Here is a 22,046-nt window from a genome sequence, read left to right on the forward strand (position 1 = left end):
AACAGCAACAAACCACCTGTTATTGTGTTAGCTCTGTGGCCAACAACACACCTCTTTAAAGTTTTTTTTTTTTAAATATCTAACTAAATGAAAATGTGGTTTTTTTATATATTCTAGGGAGAGATGAGATGCAATTTAAGCACAAAACTTATTTTCTAAAAGTGGTAAATCAGTTCTGAATGAAATACCAGATATTAACTTTATCTAATAAAAGTTTTCGCCAACATGGATATTTAGTCAAACTACACTTTTGCTACATTATAACATATGTTAAAAGCAGTTCCATTTAATCATCATCAAAATTCTCTAGTTATGAAAAGTTCAGTAAATTTATACCCATGCTTTTAGTTACAAGATGGTAGGAATTTAACTTGAATACTCTGATTACTTCTGACTATCCACACTGTTAGAATTGGGAAGAGAACCATTCTGGATCACTCCATGAACAGTGACAGGCACAGATGTGGAAACTGCATAAAACTGCACTAGATTTCCTCTATTGCACAAGGGCAGTTATATTTTACATGTAGAAATGGAAAAAAAAAAAAAAACAAACCAAAACAAAACCAAAACAACTGTATGTGCATTTATTTGCATACATATATTCTGAGATCAGAAATCTTTTTTAAAAAGTGCCCATTTTTGAATGTGCTAAACCAGCTTTGAATAGTAGCATTAATAGAATACAGAAAAATATTCTCATCACTTTCAATAAGATCATCACCCTGTAAGTCTCTTCTTTCTTGACTCCAGCTTAACAGACTACCTTTCTATTTGTAAAATACTGAAACAATTACGATAGGCGCAAGATATTTTTACTCCAAATCTACCATTAAAGTGGGTTAGGGAATTTTCCAAATTTGTATTGTATTAAACTTCTGGACTTCCACTATTTTCACAGGATTCTTTTAAATGTGACTGAGCTGAATTTTAAAAAATTAAAGCTATCGGTGCTTTTTGTCATGTTGTGATGCTGTTGTTTCCTCAATCTACAATGCCCAGCTGAAGAAAACAAACATGAATGTAGTCTTTCAACCTTAGCTTTCACACAAAGAATATATGGAAAGTATATTCAATAAATGTATTGAAAGTGATCAGATGAGATAAACAAAAAAAGGCAATAAATACTGTTTGTTATCCTTCTTTCTACTAAATTTACATGAAGTGACAGGAAATACCTTAGGAGATATTTTATCTCCTAAAATGCAGAAGTACTTCACAATCTCCTACTAAAGTGTCAATTAGAAGTACGTACATAAGTTCAAATTTCAAGTACACCTTGTGTTGATTACCTTTTGCATTTCCTGAGACAGGAAATTTTCAAGAAATCATTTGCATTGCAGAGCAAAATATTCTACCTTAACTACAGGAGTCAGAATGTGATACACAAAGGAAATATGGAATGATGAAATTATTCAACATTTTAAATTACTTTTGATTCACGTACAGAAATACACAATACTGACTATGTGTGTAAATTTGCTTTAATTGCTTTCTTGCCAATGTAGTTAGTTTGCTGAGAATAACAATACATATTTTTCAAACACCAAGAAAGTAATTTTACATTTCTGTGAAACTTAAGTAAAATGGCAACCCTTACCTTCTACAGTTCTTATACCTGAACAGCACAATATTTTATCAGAATGCAACAAATACTTATTTGACACCACTGTAGTACTTGGTTGTAAAACATCCTCCTGCAAGGTGAATTATTTGTGCACCCATCCCTCTTAAACTCCTGCATAAACTGTAAACTTCAGCTTTACCTTGTTAAAAGACAGTTTTACCTCAGGACTCAGAAGATACCTGCAACACTATAAACTAGTCAACTCAGTAGCCTAATAAGATACAATACAAACAGGCCTAAAAACTTCAGGAGTATTGTCTGTTTAAAAATGCTGTGATAAGCCTGTTGTTTTCAGTCTAATTAAATTCTACATATATACTGTAATAGAAAATTAAAAATTCATTTTCTAAACTCATAGTATTAAAAAAATATTGTCACACACTCCATTTGAATCACACTTTTTGGGCATATGTTTATTGTTCATGAAAGTATTCATACATAAGCAACTAGGTTTTTTGTAAACATCACAGGGAATTAAAAACATTGCTTGCTTAAAAGTAGCAGAATCCAGCCTGTAATTTTAATACAATGATATACTACTTTAAAAATAATTACTTCAAGTTATATGCACATATATAATATATATAAATAGACAAACACACACTTGGCTTTATATATGCATGTAAGCAAACGCATCTCTGCCACAGCCAGGTAGGTTATTAAAAGAAATGAATTTTTTTTTATTCATGTTCCATACATAGCAAAGATACACTACCCATTCACAACAAAATCATACCTATACAATATCAAATTCGTATCAGGCTTTTCTGCAGTGCCAATAAGTTTGTATATTCTCTTTACTGACTATTACAACTATGAAGTTTTAGAAATACAGCCACTTTTGAAGTTTATGCAACATTTAACATGCTGGTCAAAAGTAAAAGATAAAGGAATGAAATACTGACACTATCTTAAGCAAGTATAAAGATGAGGGAGGACTAATACTTGTAAAACTCCCTAAGACTGGGAGAGAGATTTTCAGCTTACATTAAGTGGTAAATAATTTGTCTGTAAATACTTTATTTCCTCTTTTTAGGTTCACAAGATTCACAAAAAAAGTGCCCTAAATTACAGTATGTCCTTGTCCATATGCCCAGAGATACATTCTCCTACTAGCAACACAGTGCTGAAAACACTCTTGTGAAATGTTTTCAAAAGAACCCAAGAGCCATAACTAAAACGTGTTAATTCAAACTCTGCAGTGTGTGTATACCTAACAAGTTTCATAATAAAAAGAAGTCCACTAAAGATCCATCTGCTTCAACAACATCTTAGCAGACAAATCGCTGGCACCTCAAAAGAAAGGCACTAGACAAACACGATGAACAGCAGTACAGAAACTACATTCACAATCATCTACAGCTTGCCACTGAAATAGTAACAGCATATGCATGTGTTCTTTCCCTCAAAATTCAGTACAAGTTTATAGATCTGAGAAACATGCACTACTATACAAGATTTAATATAAATTCTTATTTCAGAGATGATGTACTAAGCTTCAGTTCTGAAACAGCTCATAGAACTAAAACAATTTACTTGATCACAACTGACAGAGGCAGAAACAAAGCTATAGATTTTCTTTTAAAAAGAAGTTTTCTTTTACCACAAAGACTTGCTACTTGTTTCAGAAACCATTTCCCCTCTGGGGATACTCAGTCAGTAGTATGTGATCGACAACTTCAGGTATTTCTATATTTGCAGAGGCATAGCATGGCATGGATCTCTACTAGAACTTCCCATAGTGCTTCTTGCCTAATCTATTTAAATGTAGTGTATCATTCTAAGTACTATAACATACTATAACAAGATGAGTCAAATGTAATTAATCAGTATAAAAATATTAAAAGTAATCATTATAATACTTTTTTCAATTACTCAAGAAATAGGGGCTTAAAGCTGAAGTGAAATTCCTTAACTTCCATTTCAGATCTGAAACTCATAATAAATATTCTTCCCTCCACCCTAATTTTGGTTGCATATTGGAGTCTTTTTTTTTTTTTTTTTTACTGTAACTGTAAAGTTTGGAGCAATCACTTTCTAAATACATTTACCTTTCCCCTCCCTCACCCCAATATCTATGCACTTGTAACAATCTTATTCCTTTACATTTGTACAAATCCTCTCCCACAGATCTATTTTTTTACTCAAATTTCCAAAAACTATCATGACTGCAGCAGCAGGTCATCTGCAAAGCTCTCCATCCTCTATAACAAGAAGTAGCACTAATACTTGCTCCAAGTACAGAGAAACTACTGGGCAGGCAGGTGGGGTGGTTCTAGCAGCTGCTATTCCATCAGCTCTTCTAAGGATCATCAAATTAAATTCTGAACTCTGAAATATTTTATCAGGTTGCATATTTATATTTTAAAACACATCAAGCATGTAATACAGTAAGTGCTCACGGGTGATGAATTTCGAGGCATTTAATCTTCATTCTTTACTACAGAAGTTCTGTAAATTCTTCTAAAGATCCCATTAGACACCAGTGTGTCATGGCCCATACCACTTCATGGCAAGGGCTAAATGATACCTTTACAGCAATTACAGAAGTCTTTCAGAGTAATGAAGATACATTACACTGTTACCATAAATTATATTGTAAACAAGATAGATCACCTCAGTGGTACAACACAACAAACTTTAAATGTTTCTATAAACACCAACAGAAGGAGCAACTTTTATAGTCATGGAGAAAATAAATTTCTGCTGGGAGAAAGTAAGGAGCTGAAAGCTGAGTGCAAGGTCGTCAAGACTAGTAAAGTACTCAGACAACGACAGTGAGAAAAGACCAGTGGATGACAAGACAGGTGGAAAACAAAGAGACTTCTTTCAAAAGGTTTGATTTTAGAAGATTTTTTTACTAATACATGCAATATTGATATTCAAACATGTAATAATTACCTCATTTCAGATAAATATATGGGCTCTTTGGGCTGTAAACACATAAGCATATAACAAATTATAAAAACAGATTATTTATAGTTATTTAGGGGATTTATGGTAAAAACATATAAATCAGTTTTCTTAATAAGTGAAGTGAGTGGTTAACTTGGAAGTGGTAAAAGTCTCTAGCAAGTGCTTCATGTGTCTCGGACACTATTTTGTGACTGTGGTCATACCTATATCTACTTCAGTTTATTCACCTGAGCATAAATAAAACAAAATAAGCATTAGTAAACATTTCTTTCAGGAGCACTTTGAAGTTTGCAGTAGGAAAATGCAAAAAATTAAGAAGAGATATTAATAAGACTCCGGTAATTCTAGAGGTGCACCTCAACACACCAGGTTATATATGTCACCCAATTTCTGAATTTTTTTCAAGCAGCTGAGGCCATTATATGACATCTCATCTCTTTAACAACTGCAGAGAAATGACAAGAGAATTAAACTGTAAATAAGTGAAAGATACATAAACAAACCTTTTTCATACCAGAAGGACTCTAGAAAATATTGGTAGTAACTGGCTTAGGCAAAGGTTTCTAGAAAAAAACAGACTATTTTGGCTTGTTTTCTTTTTTAACTAGAAGTCCTCACATTCGCCTTACAACTTCATGGACAGGTTACTGTAAGAACTGAGTAAAAAGTATAATTTCCATGGGTCCTGCTGAAATCAATGGAATTCTAGTGGTCACAACAGTTCCAGCATATGAACTAAAACACAGGATCAGCACCTTGTATATAAATTTAAAAAAGCAAAAATAAAATAAATAAAAAAAAAAATAATAATAAAAAAAAAAACACAAAACAAAACAAAAAACAAAAACCAACTAACTAAAAAAAAAGCCATTTTGGTACAGATTAAACACTTGTTGCAAATAAACAAAACACTGCAATTTCTACTATTCCAAAGTTCAGTACTTCCCTATGAAGTTCTATGAAAATGCCAAAAAAAAGGACTGCTGAGGAGACAACATCCATATGACTTGATCCTTTCAATCTTCATTAAGAAAAACAGTTAATAATCACAACATTGGAAAGGTGAGATTCTTAGGTCTGAAAGTACACATTTCCAGCCACACCACAGTACTAAAGGCAGTATTGGTAGGGAGCTTATCCGAACATTAACAAGATTTTAGTATCTACTCTTCTGAATCCTGGAACAACTAGATGAACTATATGAAAAATAGAAATCTCAGATTTCAAATTAAACTAATGGGTAGTTGCTGTTATTGCTACCAATCCAGAATGCTTCTAAATCTGAAACAAAAAAGCATTCCCTAAAATTATTTTTATTGTAGGACTAGTAAGACATTAGCTATAGAATCTCTTAAACATTTTAAAAAACACACTGGATCTATGTCTGCAGTTAATTTGCAGACAAAATACAACAGTGGAAGTTTTAGTATATTTTTTACGTGTTTAGGGGTTTTTTTCTCCCTCAAAAAAATCTTTTCCACTCTCAGTTTCAAATATATATATATATTTTTTTTTAAATTCAAAGTAACATAGAAAAAACTACGTTATTGGTCAGTATCCAGTAATCTGGCAAAGTCTGCACCAGGTACCAAACAGAACAAATGGAAGTAAACAAGAAATCTTTCAGCAGTTCTTTGTAACTCAATCTTTCAAATACTTTGTTTTTTGTTTGTTTGTTTTAAGAAAAACCACTAGCATTGCATCACACAAACCTCATCAATGTTGTTACCACAAGCTAGTCATATGTCAATAACTCCCTGTATGCAAAGCATTAAAAACAGTAGATGTAGATTATTCCACACACTACAGACATGCATCCTGCAAGAAACTATCAGGATGAAAATTTAGATTACAGCATCACTTTGATTAGAAACGCAACTACAAGAATAAAGGAAGTAAGTATAACTATGTCAAATTTTTGCTCTAATTTGGTCATGTAGAGTTATCCCATGCAGATGTTCTGGAAGCTCAGCATGCAAGTTATGAAGATTAATAAAAAAATTAAAAAAAAAAAAAAAAAGGACAAACAAAACCCCAGCATTTTCCCTGAATATTCTTGAACTACAATATCCAGTGAGACAGAAATGCCAATATTCTCAGCATCTTTTTACTCTTCAAAATTCAAATTCAGTAGTAGTGCATATACATTCAAGAGATCTAATAATTTGAACACATCTACAATAAAGACATTTAATAACAAATACTTCAGCTCTCAGTTTCTTTCTCAATGTAGGCAATGCATTAGGAAACGACTGCAGCAGCAACAGCTCACATAAGCCACTGCTCTTGTTCTTTTCTGTACTTCTCAGACCACTTCTGAGTAAGCTCTAGGTAAACATTTGGTTTATGGGGCTTATAATCAAGGTAAACCACTTGTCCAGTCCGTTTGGGGACAGCTTTTTCAATCTGAGTTCCCTCATGCCATTCATTGAAAGATGTAATAGAAATAATTTCTGGTCGCACCAAAAGGGCTGCACTGAAAGCAGTCTCATAGTACTTCCCATTGACACGATTACGGGTGTTGTGGTTGTTCCACGGTCGGATACTGGTATCAATATACCCCGGCCCCACACTTGGAATAAACATTAAGTTGTTACTATCACAAAAGGCTTTTAAACTTGCCCAGTTATGATGAGATGAGCCATAGGAGAAGCCATTGGTGGCAAAGTACGTGTACATTCCATCAAAGCCACTTCTGTGAATGTCATGCTTGTGTCTTTCTTCTACAAGAAGTGCAATGAATAGCGCATCATATGGAGTATTTCGAATACTCTGGGATCCAGAAACAGTTAACAGATTTGCCCATATTTCAGGAATTGTTACGTAAGAATCGTAAACATAAAACATGGGAAGAAATCTGCCTGTGCTGGTCTTATGCCTATAAAAGGCTGGATGGCCTCCATATCTATAAAGCAAACAAGTATTGTTAAGACAAAATTTGCCATTTGGAAAACACTGTTTCACAACCTGAGCTGAAGACTCTTCCTAAAAACTAATTTAAAAAGACAGTGCACGCGTTTCAAAACATAACCATTCATAACCATTTTTAGTCCAGTGTTTGCTGAAGTATTAAATAATGAATCTGCAAAGAACTTTTAAATTACTACAAAATAGTAACTTACTGCCAAAATGTGCTATAAGTATTAGTTCTCTCTGAAGGGCAATTCTCTAATTCAGTGTGAAATAAGACAGTCTAAGGAGCACTGATAAACAAAACAACTAGTACCTGTACAGAATTTGTCAAGCTGAATTAAAATCATTATAGGTCAACACATAAAAGCTCTAGCTGCTAGTTTGTCACTATAAAAATGTATATTTAATTTATATATCACATAGTTAATACTTTAACTGATGTAATCTGAAATATTATGACCTGTGATAATAATGAACATTGAAAGCAATTTACATTTGAGTATCTGTGTAAAATTCACACTTCAATATTTAAAAAACGGCCTGAGTTTTGTACCACTGAAATATGAACAAAGTTTCTTATAGTTTTCTTGAGTCCCGGTGCACAGTTTTATATATTATCCCAAGCTTTGGATAGTATACAGAAGTCCCCTAAACCAGCACGTAACAGACCCCAAAGGAAACCATTCTGAAAGCACTCACTTGTCAATGATGTATTTGACATTGTGGTACATACTGCGGTCATCTCTATCTTTGTAAGGTTCAATATGAAAAGTGACCTGAAAGATGGAAACATAGTAAGAGCAACACAAAAGTAAAATACTACTGAACACATGGGCACCACGTATTACATGAAGCAAGTACCAGTCGCATTAAATATAGTTCTTTACAGAGCATTTTCATTAGTCTAGTTTGAGAATAATCCAACCCTAATTCAACTCCTGCACTGCTGAGAAGCTTCAGATCCAAGGAAGTTTCATAATAGAGTAAAACAAAACACTTTGTTTTCCCTACGCTACAGCGAGTAGCAAGCATGCTTCAAAAAACTTAAACTACAGCAGAAATTAAAAACTGAAATAAAATATCTATTCCAATGTCAAAGAACTGATTAATCAATGAAACATTTTAAAATTTACTTTCTAAACTATGTATTAAATTTGCTATAGATAATTTTCCAAGGAGAGTTGTCAGTCTCAAAACGTATTTTAAGATAAAATTTTATACATTTATCAACAGCAATAAACTTTTGAAACTAAATCTAATATAATGTACTGCTACTGCTCTGAATTTCAAGCTTGGAGCCAATAGAATTATTTAACCTGTACATGTGAAGTAATTTCAATGTTAAAATGCCACTGTTTTCAAGTGCACAATTAAATGGAAGAGTATATTACATTAATTGAAACAAATGCAGAATTGCTTCTGAAAAACTAGTTAGTAAAGTCTTCAATAACTCTGCAACAGTAGCAAATTTCCACTGTAGAGCCAATAGCAATGTCGATTACATACAAACTATAGAAAAATACCGTGTTATACTAAACCACTAGGAATGACAGGACAGGTTAAAAAGCACTATAATTTCATACTTCATTTTCAACTATCAAAACCAGGCAAATCAAAAAAGACATATCTTTTAGCAGACAATAAAAACATAATTTGTATGTTGGTTTTGGTCTACTGACATTCCTAATACTTAACTGTAATAACTTACTAGTTCAAGAATGTTTAAAAACATTACAGTGAAGGTAGCATTATTCCCTGGTAGTATCTATACTTAGTATCTGTGCTCCAGTAACTACTCCAAGCAGTTCCACCCATATTCTGTTCTTTACCATACTATTGCATGCATTTTCCTGGGTGCCTTATTTCATTTTGCCTTGGAACCTTTGAGAGACTTGAGTGTTAGCAAGTTCTTTCAGGTGAGAGCAAGTTCCATCTGTTGATCTGAAAATTTTTGGGAAGTATAATACTTTTTTTTTCTTTTTAATAATTTACTATTGCATATGTACAATTTATGTCACATAATGCATTTCACACAGTATTTTTAAGAATTTCAAAATGTATCTGATTTAGCCTTCCTACTTTCCTCCTGCCTGTCAAAGAATATACAGTTGCTACTAGTGACAGGACATTTCTCTGAGAATCTGCAACTTGCATGACCAACTAAAACCAGAGCAGATGCACAAGCTGTAGTTTTAGTCCCCAGTATAGACAACATCATCCAGAGATCAAACATATACAGATACTCAGATAATTTAAAAACTCAAATTCATTACTCAGCATGACTAAAAGGCAACGCATGTTTTCTTTATCCCAAGGGAAAACACAAGTTTTGCTCTAAAAATAAAAATTAAACCACTATTTTAGATTCTACTGATCAATCCACATAATCTTTAATTGATTTGATATTTCACCTATTTCAGAAAGCCGTTACTTCCGTCTTTCTATCCTGTCATGCCCTGGAGTAACCTGAAGTCAAGGTAGCACCTCTCTCACCTTACTATCCAAGACAAGCATTCCTGATACCTTCTGGAATAAAGACATTCATTCAAACTAGAACATCTAATTTCCTTTTACTACTCATAGATGCTTGCTCCTGAACTCTGTGATCAGGCACCAGCAAGTTATGCAGTAATGAAAAAAATTAGGTTAGTCTTTCTTCTTTCTCGAAGTTCCTTAGTTTATAGATCATTGTATTCCATAACAGTTTGAAATATATACTTCCCCTAGCTCCCACAACTCATTTGAAACCAATGTATCATCTAATTTTAAAAACGGTCTCCTAAAAAGAAAAAAATCCATACCAACATACTGTAGATTCTGTAAACTTTAGATCTGAGCCAAAACGGAAGAAAGGTAGAATATGATATTTATTCTAGTTATATGACAACTTTGCTTAGATCTTATAAAAATTCAGTGTAATTCAAAGGACACTTATACCTGCTTCTGTGACCCAAAAGAAGTGCAGTGCAATGGAAGACAAAACCCGAAGCCCTGTAAGTAGGGTGTTGCACCTGGGAAAACATAATCCAGGAGTGCAGCACAGGCTGGGATCTACCTGGCTGGAGAACAGGTCTGTGGAAAAGGCCTGGGGGACAAGCTCAGTATGAGTGAACAGTGTGCTGCAGTGTCAAAGAAAGCCACCAGGATGTTGGGTTGCATCAACAAGGGCATCATCATCAGAGATAAAGAAGTCCTCCTCCCACTCTATTCAGCGCTTGTCAGGCCAAACCTGGAATACTGTGTTGAGTTTTGGTCCCTGCTAAACAAAAAAGGTGTGGACAGGCTGGGGAGGGCCCAGAGAAGAGCCACAAAGATGATGAAGGAACTGGGAAGCCTGTCATGTGAGGAAAGGCTGAGAGAACTGGGTTTGTTCAGCCTTGAGAAGGCTTAGGGGAGACCTTATCACCATGTTCCAGTATTTAAAGGGTGGCTACAAGGAAGCTGGAGACTCCCTTTTTACAGGGAGGCCCATGGAAAAGACAAGGGGCAATGGGCACAAGTTACTCCTGGGGAGATTCTGATTGGACACAAGAAGAAAATTTTTCTTAAGAACAATCAGCCACTGGGAATAATCTCCCCAGGGAAGTGATTCCTCAACATTGGACACTTTTAAGATTCAGCTGGACAGGGTGCTGGGCCATCTTTTCTAGACCGGGCTTTTGCCAAGGTTGGACCAGATGATCCTTGTAGTCCCTTCCAACCCGGTATTCTATCATTCTATGTTTAATGACAAGCCTTCCTGTTCTACACCGTGAGTCAAATATAGTAAATTCTTAGCAAGTTTACTCTCCTAAGTAGTCCTACTTCATGCATCTTAAAAATACTTTACCTTTAGACTATATTTGTGTGCATAATCCAAAATAACAGGCACCAAATCATCAGTTGGTTCTCCATTTTCATCAGCCATACCTGGTGGGTACCATGAAAGCACTATTACACCTGAAAATACAAAACTTAAGTTTTAAATCATGTTGTTTAACATATAACATGTGCATTATAACATTGTCATAATTATTTTTTGTTGTGAAACCCACATAATACAAATGAGAACTTCAAATTACTTTTTAAACAATTATGAAATCTCAGTATTCTGATAGTGGATTTTAACTTCTCTCTTTATTTAAAAGACAAAGCAAAAGGTGGTAAGATCATCTGTGAAGGGAACAGAACTGTGCTCAGTGTCCCAAGCCTAACACTGAGAGCCATTCCCACACACTTTACAGCACAGCATCCTAACCTCCAGGTTGTACCAAGAGCAGAAGAATGCTCCCAACTAAGGCATTATAGCTATGCCACAGTATAGCCAGAGAACAGCAAGATACATAGGGTTAGAGAACACTCAAGAGATGAGGGCTAGGCATGTGATGAAAGAGATTCTTATTGAACTCCCCCCCCGTTTCTGCATTGTCTCTGGCTCTACTACAAAACACCCATTTCATATTAGAAGCAGTGGCTGTAACCCCACAACCTTCCTTCTTGCTAAAAGCAGTTACTGTGGTGTAATCCACCCTTCCGACCATATGACATTGTTTTTTAAATTTATTACCTAAAAAATGCTTGCATAACTGTCAATAATTTAAGGATGTTACTATTCATGTTGAAATAAATGACAACAAATACAATGTCCCTATAGTGTACATTTTCCTGATACTCTCCGTGAAAGCAAAAGAACACATACCTCTTCAGAAAGGCTAAACCCTTTCCTTCTAAAATAAAATGCTGCCAGATAAATAAATAAACCTTTTACATGTGTAGCTGGAAATAATATCAGGAAAAAGGTAAGACAAAGAAATACATGAACTACTGATGTAGGAATATTTTCCTAACAATACTACTTCAAACATATGGAAGAGTAAGTCAAGGTGATTCTTTTTAACTAGGTGAAGATTTTAAGTACACAGATCAAGTCAGTATATACTCTGTATACTCTAGGGAAGTATATACTCTAAATTTTATCCATTTCACTAACATTATAACATTTCTGACTAACAATTTCCAAACAAACAAGTCCAAAATTATGAAAAAGAAAGCATAAATTAGAGTGAATACACAACCATTTTCCACCATCAAAACCACAAATTTGAGCTCACTATACGTAGGAGAAGTTAGTTCAACTACCATCAGCATATTCTCTCCACATTTTTGATAAAAGAGAATCCCAAATAATAGAGTATCTATCACAAGAGACAGTCTGTTTAAGGACAAGAAAAATGCAATACTTTACTGCATTTTATCACCCTATCTTTTATTTCACACAAAAGAAAAGGACAAAATTCAAATTAGTAATATGTAAAGGACAAACAGAACAGCAGCAAAAGACTCGGGTTACAGCCAAGGTATCTTGAATACAACATCTGTCAAAGATCCTCTTCTATAACTTTAGAAAACAGGGAAAAGTTCAGGAGACAGAATTGCTCATTAAGGAACCTAAATTCACATTTGCATTGGTTTTTCCCTGAGAAAGACTAGTTAACATTTTCTTTCCTGGGGGTTAAAAAATAAAGTTATGTACCCCTTCAGGAGTCTAAAAAAGGATGGACTCGATGCCAAAAACAATAGCACAAAAACGTTTAAAACCAGAGTAGAGTCATTCAAGACAAATGAAAGACTTCAAACTACCACAAAAATAGGTTGGTGCAATAAAATAAATTTCACCAAGCAATCCAAGGAATAAAATCTACTGTAGTAATCTGTTAAAAATTAGGAAATAAATAAAGAATTGTAAAATATAGGAATATCAATGAAGCACTGCATGAAACTCCTGCTGCTCCAATCTCTTATATGCCTTTGATCATTACACAATATTGGTTGAAAGAACCACTTATGTTTTCCTGCTTTTGTAAGATCCTTGATAAAGCCTCAAAAAATGCTAGAAAAATTATTATTTGGTGTTATGTAAAATGAAGTCATGGATTAGTTATTGGCTGAGAAACAAAAAGAAGAAACTGTAAAGTCAACCTCACGGTACACAAAAAATGAACAAAGTATAATTCTTATTAAGAAAAGATGCAATATTCGAAGTAATGACCTGAGGAAAAGAAGTTGATTTATGCTGGTCAAATCTAGACAGAAGAGAACAAATTCAAATGTACTTAAGTCCATAAATAAGAATAACAGCAGAAAAAAACCTGCTTTTGGTAAGTATCAGTAATATGTTACAAAGAGTATGTCACAGGAAGCATGAACTACTCATTCACATTGTTGAGTTTTAAATGGAAAACTGAAGGTACTAAAAAACCCACCTTATTTTGCACAGCATCCTTCCTAGTATTTGTCACCTTTTCCACCAGCAGTTCATCTTTATTAGACATTTGTATTAAGAGGATGAGAAACATCACAGATTACTCTAAAGCTACAAGTGCCCTCTCTGCTTTCATCACACTGCCATGAATTATTTTGCATTAGATAACACTAAAAGTGCTTATTGGCAACTAATACCTGAGAATTCTCTGCAGCTGCTCAGAGTTTAGTATTAGCTTACACAAATGCTTATTTTAAAGAAAATGAACATAAAAAGGACCATAAAGTCCACCAATGAAGAATGACACCAAAAATATAATGAATACTCATGTGTATATAGTCTATCTTATTTAGAGAAAGGGAACATCAGTTTGTATTAGAAAAGAAGATACTTTTGGACAAAGAAATAAACTATAATTAGCTACACTGAAACTACCGCACCTGAGTTCAAGAGGTTTGGATTAGACATTTGTGTATCTAATGAGAACGCCTCTAAATACACTCCATAAAATATAAATTGTATAAAAGCTATAATCCTACATGCTCTTTGACATATGAATACATAATTGTTACTACACACAAAGAATTCAGAAAGAAAACCCCACTCCTATTGGAACAGACATAACCATGTTAACATGATTTACTGAAACCTGTTCTTAAAATTGAAGTATTCATCTCTAAAAATAAAATGCACAGACAATATATTCTAGCAGTGGTTTCTGTATTTCCTACATATGTTATCAGTGCTTAATAAGTCATGAAACGTGTACCTCCAGGGTTACAAATACAGCTCTTACGTTTCTGTGCTGTTACGCTCATCAGACACAGCTTTGAAGATTTAGGTTTCAGTTGAGGGTTAAAACTCAGAAATACAAAAACATTTAGTAGTTTCAGACACTTCCAGGATTACATTTTAAAAGGGCAGAATGGGTCAGTTCTGTTCATTCACATATTTAAGGCTGGATAAATGAAAAACATGCTGAAACATTAACATTCATTACCAGTTGAAGCTGAACGCATTTGTTTCATGTGGGCTTCTATGACAGAAGGGTCTTTGGAACTGTAAGATCCAAGCTCGGGATAAAAATTGGCCCCAATGTCCTCAGGAGGATTATGCCTTCCCTTTGGATAATTGTTTGCAATTTTGGGATCCCAATGTGGCAACAACGGATGGTTCCAGTGAATATATTTACCATCAAACTGTGGATTCCCAAACCAACTATAGTAGAATATGTGAAAGTTATAATTAGGAGAAGACAGCTCTTCTTCCAGCTTGTTTACAGGAGGCATAGATGCTTTCATAGTATTGACTGTGATACTATGCAAATTACTGACACGTGTTACAGTATCTCCTTGAACTCTGTTTAGTGAATTTTGTTTATTGTCCAAAAGCACTGTCCGTTGTTGAAGCTCAGGCAACAAACCAAGTCCAAATGGATCCCCAAAACCAGCTCTGTCAGGTCTCAGAGTCTTCAAAGCCATCATTATGGAGCAAACAAATAAAATAAAAAGCAGCAAAATGATGCATGTTCTTCTGCGAAATCTTGCCATGATGTCATAGTTCAGAATCCAAACAGAAGGATTTTGGCCGCAACTGATGAAAAGACAAATATTTTAAAGTCAGATTTCTTATTACCTAATCCAACAGTATGAAATGCTTCATAAAGTTCCTACATAATGGAAATAATATGGCGACAAATGTGATACATACACTGACTATATAACTAACAGCCCTTTGCCAAAGGAGGGGTGGGGGGAGCAGGGTGAGGACAAAAAAAAATTTCCACATTTGAGACTGTCTGTCAGGCTATAAGATTCTACCACCAAGGACTAACCTATTTTCTAAAACATCTTACTTCTGAACTTCATTGTTTTCTTAATCCAAATAAATCCCATGAAATTGAAATTCTGGTTACATTATTTCAGAACTATCATGTTTTGACAAGTGTGATGGAAATAGCATAGAAAACTGAAGAAGAAGAATAAAAGCAGAAGCCATGAAGGGAGAATAACGTAGCAAAACAAGAGTAAAGGACAAAATGGGATATGACAGAAGTACACCTTATGTTCAGAATACAGGTTTCATTTGCTAACCTATTTATTGGCTTCAGACCAACCACTTCATGTACAGTTAACCAACACAGTGACTAAACACTTTGGCAAATTAAACTCTAAACAATGATGCTCTGCAATTTTACAGGTCTAAAATTCTAATTTGTTTTCTGAATTATGTAAATGAAAAATAGTACAGCATTAAGGACATACCTCAACCAGAAAGCCTGTAAATTAGCTGCTGGCAGCCTGTTAGTACAATGTCACAGCTGCGTGACACTTCATGTAGAATTCCAGGATTAAGTTCAAAACAAGACCAATAGTACACAGCAAGATTTGAGGCCTGAAAGTATGGGGAAGAAAATCAGTGTAACGGAATGTCCAATTAATTTATTTATAACTTTAATTCCTGTTCAACAGTAAACACAAGTAAGCCAGAGAAAAGGATTAACAAAATTTAGGTTACCACAGAATTATGTGGAAAAAGATTATGCATAAAACTGACAATACTAAACTGGAAAAATCTTAGAAAAAAATTCTGATTCAATAGCCACTAGATATAGCATAGCTGTGATTTTGTACTTCCCTCACTGACCTCCAAATTTTAGAATCTTACTTTAATTTACTGAGATAGATACAGGTCGTTTTAAAATACTTACAAAGTGTCTCACCTTTGTTTCCTACCAATGTTCTTTGCTACTGCGAGAGTGTATTAACATATAGCTCAGTTGTCACAACACTCTCCTTGTTACTGCTGTGATAATTTTAGATATGGAATTTTAGAATATGCTTTTTAACAATACAGCTTGAATTGGATTAGCAGTATAACACTGTCAAAAAGGGAAGTTCTGCTTCCATCTCCAACCTTAATCTGTTCAACCTGCTGTCTACTTTTAGTTACCTCTGGGATTCACCTGGTTTTCGCAGTAAGGTCGCTCATAACTTCAACAGCAAAACCCAGCTAACATCTCAAAAATAAACAACCCCTATGCACTTTTACCCTGTTAGACAGCCGACTCAGCTGAATGAGTCTGACAGCACTAATGCCAACAAAAGTTAATAGCACAGATGGGGGAAGAGAAGAGAATGAAAATGATACTATTCATCTTGCCCAACTGGACTGTGAAACCGCACCTTTAGTTACTGTCAGGGAAAATTATTTTACGGCATATATATACACGCTTATAGTACTTCATTTAAGACTTTTCATTAACAGATTTCTCATCATTTTACATCAAATTACAGGGTTCTTTTTCTATCGCTCACAATCCATCCCAAGATTCTTTGAACTTTGTCAAAGATTATTTGGAGTCCAGAACATTTTTAATAAGAAATTAACTTTAAATACACTCAAACAACTTCTACTATTTTTCCTTACCTTTTCAGTCTTCTTTCTAGTCTATCACGCTACCCCTCCCTGGGGGTTTAACTCAATTTTCAGATTAGAAAAACTGAAATTTTCTAAAGGGATGGGATTTTTTTGTTGTTGTTAAATAAAACAATATTATTCACCCAACTAATGCACTAATATATTAAATTTTCTTTAGTTTAACCCAGATGCTACTGATCTTCATCAAACAACAGAGGACTGCCAGTGATAAATTACTGCTACAATTATTATTTTATCTCTTCTGTGAAAAAGAATTCATGATTGTAATGTTTATAATGAGAATGTTCATAAGGTCTTTCATTTGGGCTTTCCTATTCTGTATCGAATAAACTGTTCCTTTTTATTCTTTGATTGGCATATCTGCTACTAAATTCCTCCTCTATAGCATCAAGGTTTCACTACCATAAAGTACTACTTCTGAAGTGTCAGGGATTGATCTTAGTGCTCCATGTTCTTATTTCAGCAAGTATTTTTTCAATGGAATATTATTAAGAAAGCATAGTAAAAATGAGCAGCATACTTACTAAAATTTGCCTAGCATCAGGAAAGACCCTGGTCTACCACAGCACATTATGAATCTCTAGTATGCTAATATAGAGGCTCAGCATCAAAGTGTAAAATTTCTAGAACAAGTGATAGCTATGGTAAATGCTTGTGTTTTGGGGAGACATCAGTTTCAATGAGAATGCATAATTCAGCCCTGGCATAGATACCTTTACTGCAAAAGCTGTATTGAAGAGCTACAGGTTGGCAGTGCTTGCATATGTCATTTAATCTTGTTCAGAGATACTCTTTAGAGACAGTGACGGATAAATTATGCTCATCAACGCTAGTGCCACAGAAGAATGGTAATATTGGGGAAACAGACTGAGCAAACATGCCATGTGAAACAGCTACCTGAAGTTATGTCTATCCTTGGAACTGGAAAAATCTTAGAATACATTTCTGATTCAGCAGCCATTAAAGATAGAATAGCTGTGATTTTGTATTTGTCATGGTCATCTAAATTTTACAGCCTGACTTCAATTTACTGGAGTACACAGGTCATTCCTACATACTTCTGAAGTATCTTGCCTTGGACTTGGGTACATTTGGATCTAACAGCAAGTCCCTTTATCAGTAGGAGAAAGTCAGCCTGAATAACTTCAGCTTTATGCAGATTAAGATCTCACACGCAGACAGTTACTCTAAATCATATGATGACTTGTTTAGTAGCAGCTTTTGGATTGTAACCCCAGGCTTGTAGACCCGCTTTGGTGTACCAGCCAAATATGTAAGTAGTTCCAAGCTAGTTCTCTTGCCCAGTGAATTCATTGTAAAAGAACAAAAAAAGATTCCATCTATAACAGGTCAGAAGGAAGAACAAGTTAGTTTGTATCACCAGTCTCTGCGTATGGGCAAAGAACAGGTCCAACATAGAGCAATGCTTTACCAGAAATAGTTCGGCATCTTCAGCTATTTATGGATCAGAGACTTCCCTGAAACAAAAAAGGTCATTTCTTAGTACAATATGGAAAAAAAAACCAAAACACCTTCTGTTTAGAAACTCACCTGCTAGTTTAATTTGATGCCCCTAGTTCTCAAAATAGAAAAGAGAGTAATCAAGCATTTGTTTACATTTATTATTTACATTTTCTACTTCACTAATAATTTAATTGCTTCTATCAGGTGCTCTCAGTTTTCCTTTAGAGAAATTTCTCATCTGTATACTGTATCACTATCACTGGATACATTTAAACATTTTTGAGGTGTTTCTTTTCTGTACTGTTTCAGCTATACTACATCCTTCCTTTTGGAGATTAAGGGAACGCACCTGAATACGGGGTGACTTTCAACATGCATCCTGGACATAAAATAGCTTGTTTGGGTTTTGTGTTTTTTTTTGTTTTGTTTTGCCTTTTTTTTTTTTTTAGATTTTGCTCCCTATCCCTTTTCCAAAAATTTCTCCTTTCTATCAATTCAGTCCACAGGTAATACATGCAACTTGGCTACAGAATTATTATCATCCCTAAATCCAGTTCCTGAGTGGTAAAAAAGAACTCAGAAATTGTTTACTTGGTGCATTACACTGCACATTTTTTAAATAATTTTTTTTTTTTTTTTTAGTCACTCCATGCTGGAAAGTCCTTTGGCAAATTTTCCACTGAAAGAAGTCATGATCTTCAGTTAACTCTGTCAATGTACTCTTCACTACCATACGTATTTTTCCAAATCATTGTTACCTTCAGGCCAGACCAAAAGCTCAGAAGTCAACTGATGTCTTTTGGTTTCTCCTTTTATAATTATAGATACTACAGTTTCCTTCATTACGTATCAGAAAAATATGAAACTTTACCATCAAAGGGTAGAACCTATATTTCTGTAACATCCAGTCCCCTTCTCCAAAAACATTTTACACAGTTATTTTATTTTGAGTTTGCAAGCTGTTATATGGACTTAAAAGCACAAAAATCAATGTAAGACTATTTATCCCTCTCTGGCCATTTCTGTTCCAGATTAATTTGTTTCTTATATGGGGATAAATAGCATGAAACTCATCATGGTAGTACAATCTCTCCAGCTGTTTTTCCTAAACAACTAATACCTCCATGAAAAAAAAGGATCCATAAAAAAAAGCTGAAGTGTTTTCTAAACTGTTCGCCAAAATTAATAGCAAGCCCGCCTCAAGGATAACCTCTCCCATGCAAGCTCATACTTGACAGTGATGTGTTTTGGTTTTTTTTTCCTCCCTCACTGCTGCTTTTTATACCCTTAAGTTACCCTGCAGGCAAACCTTCTGCTTGTCCTTTCCACTATATGAAGAAAGAAAGCATACAGATGGACAGATGACAACAAAACTTTTTCTCCCCTATTACGTTTCCCAAAATAAGGATGTTTCTTTAGTCAGATGAAAAAAATGGGTTTAATTACTCTAGATCGTTTTGGTCACACGATAACTCAAATTTCAATACCCCACCCTATGAGCTGTTTTTTCCAGTTTTACTGATTCCAAAAGAGAAATATGCAATGTTAAGAAAGTACGTTCAGATAAACCAGATGTTTTTAGTAAGAACCAGCAAATACTGTCATTTATTTGTTCTGATATTTATTAAACATAACAAATTAAAACGCAATACAGAAGAGAGCTCTGAAAATCTGATTCTCCTGATGCAAGGGTAAGGTCATCCAAAAGTCACTGAGGTTGGTAGCTCATGGCTGGTAACAAATCTCAGCTAAGTTTTCTAAGATTAGCTTCTCCCAGGATTTCCCAGTCTGGACAACATGAAAACTCTGAAGTGACAGATCAGCTCTAGACAGAGCTGAAGCTTCCAGGTCTTCAAATCCCTCCATTCTGGAGCTACAGTGCAGATGTGCACCTAGAAACATTACTTTGGTTCCCAAGTGACTGACCAGGTGAGATTCAGTAAATTTACCAGAGGGCTGATAAAAGTCTGACCAAACCACCACGTTTCCATGCCACATTCTGGTCTGGGGAACACAAGTAATTAAAAAAAAAAAAAAAAAGCAACAGCAACTGACCACATCTTCCTTGCCAGAGCCTTGGGAGCGTTTATAGCCTTAGAAAAACTGGGAAATTTGACAAAAATTGTCTGCATATGAAAAATATTTTTCTAAAGTCTTTTTAAAATAGTCCTTGAAAGTCATTAAAAATGGAAGAAGATATTATATATTGCATACAGACACTTTATAGCTGTGCTTACATACTAAATATATATATATTTTTAAGCACTTCCAATAACATAAAGTATACTTCTGGTCCACCAGAAAGAAAAAGGTGCATGAAATATGACAATTCCAGCATGCATAACTCTACTATTCACAAAACAGGGAACGTGATTATTTTTTTTTTTATTTTTTTTTTTGCTAACCAGTTTTGAATTGACGAAAGACAACAGCAACAAGAACAAAAACCCAACCCCGCTGCACTTTGCTCCAAACGTGGCCAGCCTCCAACACTGAACTGCAGGTACTACACGAAAGTATTCGATTTCAACACGCCAGCGTTCCCCTGCTCGGGGAAGGACTTCGAAACGCACACCGAAGTTGGAGCAGCCGCGGACCCCCAGCAGCGAGCAGCCCCCCCCCACGGGGCAGCCCCCCCCCACGGGGCAGCCCCCCCCCCACGGGGCAGCCCCCCCCCCACGGGGCAGCCCCCCCCCCACGGGGCAGCCCCCCCCCCCCCGGGGCAGCCGGCAGCTGCCTGAACCAGCGCTGGGCGTCAGACAGGGGGGAGCGGAGCCCCCTCGCTGCGCTCCTCCCGAGCCGGCCACCACAGCCCGGGCGTTCGCGCGCTTTCCCCTCACGCCGACGAGCCGAGGGCCGGAGCTTTCGGTCAAGCCCCAGCCCCCGCCACGGGCGAGGGGCCTTCGCGGGAGCGCACCCCCGGCGCCTCCAGCAACGGCTCCCGGCCGGGGGGGGGGGGCGCCTTCCCCTTCCCTCCCGGCCCCAGGGCTCCGCGGCGCCCAGCCCAACCCGCCTCCTCGCTACCGCTTTCCCCTTCCCCAGCCTCCGCGGCCAGCGGTGAGCCGCCGCCGCCGCCGCCGCCGTTACTCACCCGGCGCTGCCCACGGGCGGGCGCGGCGGCCGGAGGGGCCGGGGAAGGGAAAGGCGGGGCCCGCGCCGCTCCGCCGGGGCCTGGCGAGGGGCGGGTGCGCATGCGCCAGCGGGCGCGCACGCGCCGGGGAGGCCGCGCTGCCTGTGGGCAGCCGGGCCGGCGGCCGGGCGCGCGGCGCTGCGGCCGCGCTGTTCGCGCGCGGGGGTGAGGCCTCGGTGCCGGTTGCCGCGGGCTGGCGGGGGAGGCCGGGCGCTGTGTGGGGGTCCCTGGCTTGTCCCCTCTGTGAGGAAGGGAACTGAGCAGCTGCGTGCTACACCTCCTAGAGTTCTGAAATAGCTTTTTTTTTTTTTTTT

The 22,046-nt window shown here is 36.4% G+C and overlaps 1 protein-coding gene across 4 annotated transcripts; it reads right to left on the bottom strand.

Moving 5' to 3' along the window:
• Positions 1-2,013: 2,013 nt before the first annotated feature.
• On the bottom strand, positions 2,014-21,785 carry MANEA (mannosidase endo-alpha). Of its 4 annotated transcripts, XM_042802978.1 has the most exons (7): positions 21,694-21,740; positions 18,571-18,616; positions 15,962-16,091; positions 14,698-15,290; positions 11,286-11,395; positions 8,156-8,232; positions 2,014-7,448 (listed from the first exon to the last, which is right to left on the bottom strand). In XM_042802978.1, the coding sequence occupies exons 4-7, from the start codon at positions 15,245-15,247 to the stop codon at positions 6,812-6,814; spliced, it is 1,374 nt and encodes a 457-aa protein (XP_042658912.1). In that variant the 5' UTR covers positions 15,248-15,290; positions 15,962-16,091; positions 18,571-18,616; positions 21,694-21,740; the 3' UTR covers positions 2,014-6,811. The 4 variants fall into 4 exon arrangements, with proteins under 4 accessions (XP_042658912.1, XP_042658913.1, XP_032845766.1 ...); XM_042802979.1 differs by lacking the exon at positions 18,571-18,616 and having other exon boundaries at positions 21,694-21,785; XM_032989875.2 differs by lacking the exon at positions 21,694-21,740 and having other exon boundaries at positions 18,571-21,203.
• Positions 21,786-22,046: the final 261 nt, after the last annotated feature.

The sequence above is a fragment of the Tyto alba genome, unplaced genomic scaffold (assembly GCF_018691265.1).
Source record: "Tyto alba isolate M040663 unplaced genomic scaffold, T.alba_DEE_v4.0 Super-Scaffold_40, whole genome shotgun sequence".
In the NCBI taxonomy this organism is placed as follows: Eukaryota; Metazoa; Chordata; class Aves; order Strigiformes; family Tytonidae; genus Tyto; species Tyto alba.